This window comes from Taudactylus pleione, unplaced genomic scaffold, assembly GCF_031769625.1.
Source record: "Taudactylus pleione unplaced genomic scaffold, aTauple2 ptg001518l, whole genome shotgun sequence".
Classification (NCBI taxonomy): Eukaryota; Metazoa; Chordata; class Amphibia; order Anura; family Myobatrachidae; genus Taudactylus; species Taudactylus pleione.
In genome coordinates, this window is record NW_028285916.1 from 391,388 (window position 1) to 404,937 (window position 13,550).

The window sequence follows — 13,550 nt, forward strand, 5'->3', positions numbered from 1 at the left end:
GGAGCTCTCCAAACACGTCAGGGACAAAGTTGTTGAGAAGTACAATTCTGGGGTTATAAAAAAAAAATCTTTGATGATCCCCCGGAGCACCATCAAATCCATCATCATCAAATGGAGAGAACATGGTACCACAACAAACCTGCCAAGAGAGGGCCGCCCACCAAAACTCACAGACCGGGCAAGGAGGGCATTAATCAGAGAGGCAGCACAGAGACCAAAGGTAACCCCGAAGGAGCTGCATAGTTCCACAGCAGAGACTGGTGTATCTGTGCCTGTGACCACAATAAGCCGTACACTCCATAGAGCTGGGCTTTATGGAAGAGTGGCCAGAAAAAAGCCATTACTTAGTGATAAAAATAAGAAGACACGATTTGAGTTTGCCAAAAGGCATGTGGGCGACTCCCCAAATGTATGGAGGAAGGTGCTCTGGTCAGATGAGACTAAAAGTGAACTTTGCGGCCACCAAGGAAAATGCTATGTCTGGTGCAAACCCAACACATTCAATCACCCCAAGACCACCATCCCCACAGTGACACATGGTGGTGGCAGCATAATACTGGGGGGTTGTTTGTCAGCAGCAGGGACTGGGAAACTGATTCGAGTCGAGGGAAAGATGGATGGTGCTAAATACAGGGATATTCTTCAGCAAAACCTGTGTCAGTCTGCCTGTGATTTGAGACTGGGACGGAGGTTCACCTTCCAGCAGGACAATGACCGGAAGCATACTGCTAAAGCAACACTCCAGTGGTGTAAGGGGAAACATGTAAATGTGTTGGAATGGCCGAGTCATAGCCCAGATATCAATCCAATGGAGAATCTGTGGTCAGACTTGAAGATTGCTGTTCACAAGCGGAAACCATCCAACATGAGGGAGCTGGAGCAGTTTTGCCTTGAGGAATGGGCAGAAATCCCAGGGGCAAGATGTGGCAAGCTCATAGAGACTTATCCAAAGTGACTTGCACCTGTAATTGCCGCAAAAGATGGCTCCACAAAGTACTGACTTTAGGGGGGTGAATAGTTATGCACGCTGAAGTTTTCTGTTATGTTGTCCTAAATGTTGTTTGATTCACAATATAAAAAAAAAACAGAACGTCACAGTTGTCGGCATGTTCCCTCTCCCCCATCCGCAGGCCTCCTCCCTCTCCCCCATCCGCAGGCCACCCCCCCGCTCCCCATCCACAGGCCTCCCCCCCTCTCCCCATCCGCAGGCCTCCTCCCTCTCCCCCCATCCACAGGCCTCCTCCCTCTCCCCCCATCCACAGGCCTCCTCCCTCTCCCCCCATCCACAGGCCTCCTCCCTCTCCCCCCATCCACAGGCCTCCTCCCTCTCCCCCATCCACAGGCCTCCTCCCTCTCCACCCATCCACAGGCCTCCTCCCTCTCCACCCATCCACAGGCCTCCTCCCTCTCCCCCCATCCACAGGCCTCCTCCCTCTCCCCATCCACAGGCCTCCCACCTCTCCCCCATCCGCAGGCCTACCCCCTCTCTCCCATCTGCAGGTCTCCTCCCTCTGCCCCCCATCCGCAGGTCCCCTCCCTCTCTCCCCATCCGCAGGCCTCCCCCCTCTCCCTAGGCTTCCCCTCTCTCCACAGGCCGCCCCCCTCTCCCCCCTCCACAGGCCAACCCCCCTCTCCCCCCATCCGCAGGCCTCCCCCCTCTCCCCCCATCCGCAGACCTCCCCCCTCTCCCCCCATCGGCAGGCCTCCCTCCCTCTCCCCCCATCCGCAGGCCTCCCCCCTCTCCCCAGGCTTCCCCTCTCTCCACAGGCCGCCCCCCTCTCCCCCTCCACAGGCCAACCCCCCTCTCCCCCCATCCGCAGGCCTCCCCCCTCTCCCCTCTCCCCCCATCCGCAGGCCTCCCTCTCCCCCCATCCACAGGCCTCCCCCCTCTCTCAGACTGGTACCCGGAAGTTCTTGAAGTAAGTGAAGCTGTAGTCAAAGGTCTTCTTGTGCGCTTCTGCGAGATGCTCCACCACTGTCTGCTGCTCCTCCGTCAGGCTGCTGAGGGGAGACAAGGGCGGTAATTGGGATAACTTTCGTTTCTTCTTAATGAGAGAACGCCTGAGCTTTACTGCCTCGTCAGACATGATCACTGCAAGCAAAAGACAGCCGGTAAACACACGAGAGGGTCTCACCTCCAGATCTAAAGGGAGCATTCTAAGTCACATGAACACCCGAACATGGCACAGACAGAAGATGGGCATTACAGGGACAGAGAACCCAAACATGGCACAGACAGAAGATGGGCATTACAGGGACAGAGGACCCGAACATGGCACAGACAGAAGATGGGCATTACAGGGACAGAGAACCCGAACATGGCACAGACAGAAGATGGGCATTACAGGGACAGAGAACCCGAACATGGCACAGACGGAAGATGGGCATTACAGGGACAGAGAACCCGAACATGGCAGACAGAAGATGGGCATTACAGGGACAGAGAACCCAAACATGGCACAGACAGAAGATGGGCATTACAGGGACAGAGAACCCAAACATGGCACAAACAAGAGATGGGCATTACAGGGACAGAGAACCCAAACATGGCACAGACAGAAGATGGGCATTACAGAGACAGAGAACCCAAACATGGCACAGACAGAAGATGGGCATTACAGAGACAGAGAACCCAAACATGGCACAGACAGAAGATGGGCATTACAGAGACAGAGAACCCAAACATGGCACAGACAGAAGATGGGCATTACAGAGACAGAGAACCCAAACATGGCACAGACAGAAGATGGGCATTACAGGGACAGAGAACCCAAACATGGCACAGACAGAAGATGGGCATTACAGGGACAGAGAACCCAAACATGGCACAGACAGAAGATGGGCATTACAGGGACAGAGAACCCAAACATGGCACAGACAGAAGATGGGCATTACAGGGACAGAGAACCCAAACATGGCACAGACAGAAGATGGGCATTACAGGGACAGAGAACCCAAACATGGCAAAGACAAGAGATGGGCATTACAGGGACAGAGAACCCAAACATGGCACAGACAGAAGATGGGCATTACAGAGACAGAGAACCCAAACATGGCACAGACAGAAGATGGGCATTACAGGGACAGAGAACCCAAACATGGCAGAGACAGAAGATGGGCATTACAGGGCCAGAGAACCCGAACATGGCAGAGACAGAAGATGGGCATTACAGGGCCAGAGAACCCAAACATGGCACAGACAGAAGATGGGCATTACAGAGAACCCAAACATGGCACAGACAGAAGATGGGCATTACAGGGACAGAGAACCCAAACATGGCACAGACAGAAGATGGGCATTACAGGGACAGAGAACCCAAACATGGCACAGACAGAAGATGGGCATTACAGGGACAGAGAACCCAAACATGGCACAGACAGAAGATGGGCATTACAGGGACAGAGAACCCAAACATGGCACAGACAGAAGATGGGCATTACAGGGACAGAGAACCCAAACATGGCACAGACAAGAGATGGGCATTACAGGGACAGAGAACCCAAACATGGCACAGACAAGAGATGGGCATTACAGGGACAGAGAACCCAAACATGGCACAGACAGAAGATGGGCATTACAGAGACAGAGAACCCAAACATGGCACAGACAGAAGATGGGCATTACAGGGACAGAGAACCCAAACATGGCACAGACAGAAGATGGGCATTACAGGGCCAGAGAACCCAAACATGGCACAGACAGAAGATGGGCATTACAGGGCCAGAGAACCCGAACATGGCAGAGACAGAAGATGGGCATTACAGGGCCAGAGAACCCGAACATGGCACAGACAGAAGATGGGCATTACAGGGACAGAGAACCCAAACATGGCACAGACAAGAGATGGGCATTACAGGGACAGAGAACCCGAACATGGCACAGACAGAAGATGGGCATTACAGAGACAGAGAACCCAAACATGGCACAGACAGAAGATGGGCATTACAGGGACAGAGAACCCGAACATGGCACAGACAAGAAGATGGGCATTACAGGGACAGAGAACCCAAACATGGCAGAGACAGAAGATGGGCATTACAGGGACAGAGAACCCGAACATGGCACAGACAGAAGATGGGCATTACAGGGCAAGAGAACCCGAACATGGCACAGACAGAAGATGGGCATTACAGGGACAGAGAATAAACCTGATTTTATTTCTCATTACTCGTACATCTACAAGGGATACATTATCTATCAGTACGATTTGCTCATTGTATGTGGGAACATACGCAAGGCCAGAGAATACATTATAAAAATAAAATAAAATAGGAAGTACAGTGCTACAGGTTATGAACGATCTTAAAATAAATGTATTATAAATCACAAATCCCTGCATCAAATGTTTATTCATCTAAAAAAAACTAATTATATATATATATATATATATATATAAATAAATTATATAACCCCCTTTCACATTCCGTACTAAATTGTCATTTCATCAGATGGAGATTTGCTTCCTCCCTTTTAGAGCCGCTTAAATCTTTTTATGTTATACATCCAAGTGCCAAATATTAATAGGCTTTTACATTTGTGCCTCGGGGGCGTCAGCACTGCTGGTCGGCTTCCTAAAAGGACGACCAATGAGAAACGACTCTACTCAGGTGTCGTCCTATAAGATCTTGTTAATAACGATACAGAGGAAAGGACTCTCAGGCGTCAGTGAAAAGCAGAATTCGCTATAAGAACTCACGCTCCCTTTTCATCCCAATGTCCAGACATTTCTGCAGTCGGCAGGCCTGGCAGTGGCGGCGGTTATTCTTGTTGATGACGCAAGAGTTCTGGAAGGGGCAGCTGAGCTGCAAGTTCCGTTTAATAGCGCGCCTGGAAAGAGACGAGATCACATGACCTGGCGGGAATGGACAGTCTAAAGTGTCAAATATTCTATAAATGTAACAAAAGTGCTTTAACATCAGAACACAACACAAACCTGGCTGATAAGAGACGGTTACTCTAATCATTGTAACTTTAATCCTTTTACTGACCCAACGCGTTTCACTTTACTTTGGGACTACATTGTGCACCAGGCACACGTGGCAGCCCAAACAATCTAGCGAAAACCTGCTGCTCATCGAGAATACATATGGACAACACACAGAGATAGAGACAGCCCATTGTACTGATTGTAGGCACTTATGTTATGGAAAATGCTTTTGGCCAATATAGTGATAATATGAATTAAAGATCATTCTGAATGGAGAAAGCAATAGATGACGTATGTGATTGTATAATATATGTATATATATCTGAATAAAGATGAAATGAAAAATTGGACAATATAGATACACTCCTATACCCACCCTCTGACTCTCTCAGCTACCTTCCCTCCCCCTCCCGCAAACCAAGCAAACGGCATTGCCTCTACAAGTGATGTACAGATGTGACCTCGTACATCTTTCCTCTAAGCGCAAATAGCCCTTCTTGGTGTGCCGAGGTCCTTATGTCGTAGCTGTCTTATGAAATACCGCCGGACGCATGTTCAAATCCCGATGCCGGAAGACCGGCAACAGAAGATCCCGACAGGTAAGATTTTTTACTATTACTAACCCTCTCCCCCCCCCACTAACCCCAACCCTCCCTTAGGGGTGCCTAACCCTAACCTCCCCCCCAAGTGTCTAACCCTAACCCCCCTGTAAGTGCCTAAACCCAACCCCCCCCTTCCCCGCAGCCTAAACCTAACCCTCCTGTAAGTGCCTAAAGCCAACCCCCCCTTAGTAAATAGCCTGTCACAGGTGCGTCGGACACACAATCAGCCCCGATACGTACAGTGACAATGTGTGTGAGCGGCACATGGCGAGGAGAGACGCATTGATCGCTATCCCGGGTACACATGTAAGTCAGTCAGGCTCTGTCCTGAGGGCTCACAGAATGGGAAATATAAAGAAAACTACAGTGAAACGCACTTATCACCAAGAATAGCGCTCCCATTGTACGCAGCACATTAATATGTATGGCTGGCTGGTGTAAAGCCAGGACAGGCAACCTGTGGCCTCCAGCTACTGTGGAACTACACATCCAAGCATGCCCTGCCACAGGAAAATTGTAGCAGGGCATGCTGGGACGTGTAGTTCCTTAGTGACTGGAGGGCCACAGGTTGCCTAGCCCTGGTATAAAGGAAATGAATATATAGGAATATGCAGAGGCGCACCGAGCCTAGGTAGTTCTAGGTGGTACCAAACCACCAAAACAATAACAGTAACCGAAAATAAACTAACCTTCGGCGCTTCCTACCTGTAAACTCGCCTTCTTGCTCCTCATTTGGAGCCACACACGGTACGGTTCCCCATATTACCAAAGTCTTGGAACATTTATTATTTGGATGTATGTTGGTTTTTCTCTTGTGAATAAATGTACAGAATGTGTAAGAAGTACTGCACTATACGAGTTTTTTCTTTCCTTTATATGAAATCCCATGTGAGCTCCGTCCATTCGGATTAAGAGGACGTCTCACAGCAAATAGAGGAATTCATCTAAAGACCAGTAACTTTATGATATTCTGTCTATTGAATGACCTTAAGACGTCTAATTAGTGATCTGGGAACCCTAGTATCGCCGAAGGTTCTTCTAAACGTTTATTTCTGGTATAAAGGAAACTGGATGGGTACACTCTCTGTGCAGACAGACATTAGGATTTGGGGACAGGACCCCTAGGAGGAATGACTGCCGTTCCCGAGCTTCCGATCAGCAAACAACGATAAAACATACTGTGGAACAAGACCCTCTAACAGCTGGGAAAACATCGCTTCCGCATAAGGAGCTGGACAGAGAGGCGAGTATTCGGGATTTTCAGCTCTCCAGAACAATGTGGGTGAGGATTCTGTCTTCTGGAGGGGTCACAGGGCTCCTGTGGGATAATGCTGGCTTCTATTATACAGGGACAATCACCTATAGAACAGCAGAGTCCGCTGGGAACAGTTCCCAGGTCACTAACAGCTCTGCTTCCAATACCTCACAGACGTTCCTTCATTTCTACTAAAAATAAACAAACTCCACCCCCCGCCCCAATATTCCTGACTTGTGACCACCACAAGGACACCACCTCTGTATGACAAGGCTCCTGTGTAGCATAATGGTCTCCGTCCCTCACCGGCAGGACCGTAACTAGGGTAGTGCGACCAGTGCCATGGCACAGGGCACCGCAGGGCAGGGGGCGCTGTTTGGCACTGTCAATTTTCCTGTTTATTATCATTCTCACTTGTAGCTTCCTCTTCTTTTATCCCCAGCATCTCCTGGCTTCTCCTATCTCTTCCCTGCCCCTTCCCCATGAGGCCATGGTCCTCTCTCAGGTGCACTATATTATGTCCCTATTTATCCCCAGCATCTCCTGGCCTCCCCTATCTCTTCCCCATGAGGCCATGGTCCTCTCTCAGGTGCACTATATTATGTCCCTATTTATCCCCAGCATCTCCTGGCCTCCCCTATCTCTTCCCTGGCCCTTCACCATGAGGCCATGGTCCTCTCTCAGGTGCACTATATTATGTCCCTATTTATCCCCAGCATCTCCTGGCCTCCCCTATCTCTTCCCTGGCCCTTCCCCATGAGGCCATGGCCCTCTCTCAGGTGCACTATATTATGTCCCTATTTATCCCCAGCATCTCCTGGCCTCCCCTATCTCTTCCCTGCCCCTTCCCCATGAGGCCATGGCCCTCTCTCAGGTGCACTATATTATGTCCCTATTTATCCCCAGCATCTCCTGGCCTCCCCTATCTCTTCCCCATGAGGCCATGACCCTCTCTCAGGTGCACTATATTATGTCCCTATTTATCCCCAGCATCTCCTGGCCTCCCCTATCTCTTCCCCGGCCCTTCCCCATGAGGCCATGGCCCTCTCTCAGGTGCACTATATTATGTCCCTATATATCCCCAGCATCTCCTGGCCTCCCCTATCTCTCCCCTGGCCCTTCCCCATGAGGCCATGGTCCTCTCTCAGGTGCACTATATTATGTCCCTATTTATCACCAGCATCTCCTGGCCTTTCCTATCTCTTCCCTGGCCCTTCCCCATGAGGCCATGGCCCTCTCTCAGGTGCACTATATTATGTCCCTATTTATCCCCAGCATCTCCTGGCCTCCCCTATCTCTTCCCCGGCCCTTCCCCATGAGGCCATGGCCCTCTCTCAGGTGCACTATATTATGCCCCTATTTATCCCCAGCATCTCCTGGCCTCCCCTATCTCTTCCCCGGCCCTTCCCCATGAGGCCATGGCCCTCTCTCAGGTGCACTATATTATGTCCCTATTTATCCCCAGCATCTCCTGGCCTCCCCTATATATTCCTTGGCCCTTCCCCATGAGGCCATGGCCCTTTTTCAGGTGCACTCTCTTAGGTCCCTATTCAAAAAATGGGGGGGGGGGGGGGGGGGGCGCCAATGCTCTCTCTGGCACACGGCACCAAAAACAGTCTAGTTACAACTCTGCTCACCGGACCCTCGCACCTTCCCCCAGCCTTGTGTAACCTTCCCAGATAGCGGCTTTGTTGACGGACTCCTTTATAATGGCCTTACCCCTGTATGACACCTGTATAATGGCCTTGCCCCCTGTATGACACCTGTATAATGGCCTTACCCCCTGTATGACACCTGTATAATGGCCTTACCCCCTGTATGACACTTGTATAATGGCCTTACCCCCTGTATGACACTTGTATAATGGCCTTACCCCCTGTATGACACCCGTATACCCCCTGTATGACACCCGTATACCCCCTGTATGACACCTGTATAATGGCCTTACCCCCTGTATACCCCCTGTATTATGGTCGTACCCTTAGAGAAAAACAGCAGCTGAGAAAGAGAAGGCTGATGACAGGTGCGGGATTTGCTATGCGCGGTGTACACAGGTAACACAAAGTCCGAGGGACATCTCTCAGCCCACACAACGTTGATGTATCAGGGACAATATAGAATTTATAAGATTTCTGGAGCTAAATCTAAGCTCCTGGGGAAGAATTTCATCAGATGGCAGATCTGAGCGCACTCTAACGCCGCCGCCACGCCTCGCATGCGATTATCAGTAATGTAGTCACATATTACTATAGTAAGGCTACAACATTTATTACTACATAATACTCGCTCGTGGTGCTTATTATTATTATTAACATGCTCAATGGACTTCCGTTCTGCATGGCACGATATGGTGGTATCTCGCCCATCAGAGGCAGAAATCGCACGGTCTGTATACCTGCCACCTGATCAAGCCGCTATGGGCAATGTGGTATTATGAGCGGTTCTGCTTTTGGAAAATCCCCCGTATGCCGCAAGAAGATGCGCTCCCTCCCCCGTATGCCGCTAGAAGATGCGCTCCCTCCCCCGTATGCCCCTAGAAGATGCGCTCCCTCCCCCGTATGCCCCTAGAAGATGCGCTCCCTCCCCCGTATGCCCCTAGAAGATGCGCTCCCTCCCCCGTATGCCTCTAGAAGATGCGCTCCCTCCCCCGTATGCCTCTAGAAGATGCGCTCCCTCCCCCGTATGCCCCTAGAAGATGCGCTCCCTCCCCCGTATGCCGCTATAAGATGCGCTCCCTCCCCCGTATGCCTCTAGAAGATGCGCTCCCTCCCCCGTATGCCCCTAGAAGATGCGCTCCCTCCCCAGTATGCCCCTAGAAGAGGCGCTCCCTCCCCCGTATGCCCCTAGAAGATGCGCTCCCTCCCCCGTATGCCGCTAGAAGATGCGCGGCTCTGCAATATAGAAGATCTGACAGAGACAAAGCCCATACTGAGGGATAGACTTACTATAACTTCTAAATATGTAAAGTGGAGGTGTTGCCTGGGTGTGATATGGGGAAGCAATCAGGAAGCCGACTGTCTATATACCGGCAGCCGGCATCCCGACTGTCTTATCCCGGCAAGGGTGAAATGCCGGGCGTCTGGATGTAGACGCCCGCATTTCCCCGACGCCGGGAGACCGGCGCCCGGCATCACGATCGTAGTGATGCTGGGCGCCGCGAGCGGACAGCCGCGGGGGGGGGGAGGGTTAGGTTTAGGGCTCCCGGGGGAGACTTAGGGTTAGGCACCCCCCCGGGAGGGTTAGGCTAGGGGGTGGGAGGGTTAGGCACCCCCCCGGGGGACTTAGGTTTAGACAGCGGAGAAGGGGGTGGTTAGGGTTAGGCACTTGGGGGGAGGTTAGGGTTAGGCACCCCTAAGGAGGGTTAGGGTTAGGGGGGTTAGGTTAGTGGATACTTACCTATCCACGATCGGGATTTCCAGTGCTGTTGGGCTTCCGCTGCATCGCACTCTGCTCCTGTCGGGCTGACGCTGATGGGAATCGAACCGCCGGCCATGCGGCCGAAGGTATATCATACCCATTCCGTGATGTGTATTACCGCATGGCCGGAAGTTCAATTCCCAACAGCGGCTGCCCGACAAAGGAGGAAATCCTGATCGTCCTAAAGGTAAGTATTGTCTAACCTAACCCCCCCTAACCCTAACCTCCCCCCTGTGCCTAACCCTAACCCCCCCTTCCCCGCTGCCTAAACCTAAGTCCCCCCCAGGAGCCCTAAACCTAACCCTCCCTCCCCCTAGCCTGACCGTAACCTCCCTGGGGGGTGCCTAACCCTAAATCCCCCCCCCGGGATCCCTAAACCTAACCCTCCCCCCCCCCGCGGCTGTCCACTGCGGCGCCCGGCGTCCGCTCGATCAGGATGCCGGGCGCCAATCTCCAGACGTCGGGGAAATGACAGGCGTCTAGATTTAGACGCCTGTCATCCGTCCCTAGTCGGGATAAAGCAGTCTGGAAGCCGGCGGTCGGCATTTAGACCGTCGAGTTCCAGACTACATCCCGTGTTGCCCATAGCAACCGATCAGATTCTAGCTATCCTTTCTATGTTGCATCCTAGAAAGTTTTTAAATCTGATTGGTTGCTACGGGAAACACCTCAACTAGTCTGGTTTAGAAGCTTTAGTAAATCTATCCCTGAGTGTGATTATAATGCCAGCCGTGCCACAAAAGATGGGCTACGGTATGGGGTACGGTACGGGGGCTGTAATCTATTCCATGCTCTCACATGTAATGAATCCTCAGTAGTGCTGGTTGCACCCAATGTACCTTGGAGGGTTTCTGCGGCATTAATGGATCATCTCTCTCCTAGGCCTAGATAGAATGGAGTTTCCATGGTCACCTAGCAACCAGCGTCCTCCATGTTGTCCAAGAAACCAGAAGACAGGTGCGGGGCTGTAATGATGTCACTCGCCTATGGCTGCTCAGTGCCACACTACATCCTCTCCACAGGATAATTGGACCAGGTCATTATGTGTGATGCACAAAAGCATTGGAGGGTCGGCTGCCCAGCGTCGCCATGGAGATACATGGATGTCAGCGAGACGCTCTAACCTTCCTCCGACAGAAAAGCCCAATACAAATACCTCTATTATTATTTGTTACCAAGGTTTCATAACTGGGAACCGTGGGGGAAGGGGGGGGGGGGTCACAAACATAAGGTGGCGGGAGGGGGGGGGCTGGGTTGTCATTACCACGGTGACACCACAGAGCTTTGTTGGATGATTATAGATTCCATCTCCTGTCGGCAATGTCTGCGCTGTCACGTAATAGGTTAGAATTAGCCCCAGCTGGTGCTGAATTACTATATCAATATTAGTGCTCTATATCACATAAACACAGATTAAGCGTCTGCCCTAGGGAAAGATGTACAAATTGGTAAATTGATAGAAACGGTCCACAGACGGGATTCATTAACGAGATAACCAGCGGAGATGATCGGTTTAATGTAATTGTCAGACGGGTGCAAACTCTGTATAGTAAAAATACTTTGATGGCTTACTGGTAAGACCCATGAAGAAGACAGACATCAGCGAACAGTACATGAATCGGAGACTGTACTAATGGGACATCTTCGGAAGATAATTAGTGCCTGATTCCGAGTCGCCAGAAGATTCGCCTGCGACTTTACCACGAATAAAATTGCACCACCCAGGTACACCACGTGTTTTTAGTCTTACGGCCGCATCCTCCCCTCGCTCGTCCAGCTAACGATCCCATCTTAATGGCGCAACTTGCGAGCGCTTCATTTGCATATCCGGCCCCTTTTCCCTTACGACCGAGTGGCCGCCACGACCAACTCTGAATGAGGTCCAGAGTGTATGCACAGATTGGCTGTTGCAATCGGGACAGACTGTATCAGAAAGGTGGTGTTCCTGGGCGGTGGCTAGTAGTGCGCGCATATATGGACTGTTCAGTGGGCGTGTTATGGGACCGTCGTGGACATTTCACTACAAGCGGCCGCGGTCACAGACACAAGCGGCCATCCACAGACGGAGAAACTGCACCTGCCACAGATCTGGTGCAATTTTATTTGTGGTACGACCGTTGTTGGCAAATACGGACGCACCGGTCAGTACTACAGTGTGTATGGGCGCTAAAAGCGGGCGTCTCGGTCCTTGCCTATTCGGCCGTACGGATGTACGCAGGGGAAGGCGTCTAAGATGGGCGACCGCCAACAGACCCTGCCGCGTGCGCTTGTGTGCGCGACTCAGAATAAGGTCCCAAGTGCCAGGATGTAGCTCACCTGAAGAACCCTTTACAGCCTTCACACGACATGACGTTGAAATGATAACCCGTGGCTCTGTCCCCACACACTCGGCACACCTTGGGCTCATCGTCCTCTTCATCATCCACTGTTCCACAGCTGTTCGAGGCATCTTCATCCTCCTCCTCCTCCTCTTCCTCCAATACACAGGCTTCCTGGACCTCGGACATGGCTTGGTCACGAAGGCCTGGCCCCCGAGGACGGCCACTTCTCGTCCCGACAGACCGGCTCCGTGAGCGGTCACGGACCCCGCAGGTACTGCAAGAAATAAGGGCAGCGTATTAGCACAAGGTCCCTGCCGCCAGTCGTTCTCCACACCGAGTCCTAGGCCGCTCTATAGAAGAGACAGCGACGGCATAAAGACAAACTACCCTGACGGTGCAGGGACGAACGCGAGCGCTCTCAGACATCAAAGTATATTACGTGCGCGTGAACCGAACACAGCACGAAAACGCACAGAAATGTTACGTAGGACATAGGCACGTGGGGTAACATTTCAGTGTAGACCCTGATGAGGTCTGGTAAAAACAATGTAAACGTTGCATTGCATGCCTATGTGCTAAATTAGAATTAAATACAATTTATTGGAGTATTTAATTTACACTAAGACACTCTACTTTGTTTCCCATAGAAAACTCAGAGAAACAAAACAGAAAGAAAATGACCCATTAAGTACAACCCTCTATGTCAGTGATTCCCAACCTCGGTCCTCAAGGTACACTAAAGCTGGCCACACACTAGACCAACTTACATCCAACCAGCCAACTAGTTGATTAGTTGGAATGGAGATCTGGTAAGGGATGAAAGCAAATGACAATCAGCAATTTGCTCCCAAACGCCGGAAAACGGACCAAAACTGTTTGAACAAACTTGTCTGACGCCATTTTCATCTGTTTTCTGGCATTTAGGAGCAAATTGCTGATCATCAGTTACTCCCATACGTCACCAGATTCTCATTCCAACCAGCCAACTAGTTGGATGAAAGTTGGTCTAGTGTGTGGCCAGCTTAAC

General features: G+C 51.2%; 1 protein-coding gene across 2 annotated transcripts in view; it reads right to left on the reverse strand.

Annotated features, from left to right (window-relative positions):
- NR1I2 (nuclear receptor subfamily 1 group I member 2) overlaps positions 1-13,550 on the reverse strand; it is a 47,699-nt gene that overhangs the window by 20,084 nt on the left and 14,065 nt on the right. Inside the window, exons 2-4 of one of the 2 annotated variants that reach the window (XM_088463952.1) lie at positions 12,519-12,797; positions 4,698-4,828; positions 1,905-2,092 (exon numbers count right to left, since the gene is read on the reverse strand). In XM_088463952.1, coding sequence (XP_088320078.1) covers positions 1,905-2,092; positions 4,698-4,828; positions 12,519-12,709 — 510 coding nt within the window. In that variant the 5' untranslated portion in view covers positions 12,710-12,797. Of the gene's footprint in view, positions 1-1,904; positions 2,093-4,697; positions 4,829-12,518; positions 12,798-13,550 lie in introns of those variants that run through there. The other variant, XM_088463953.1, reaches the window with a different exon arrangement.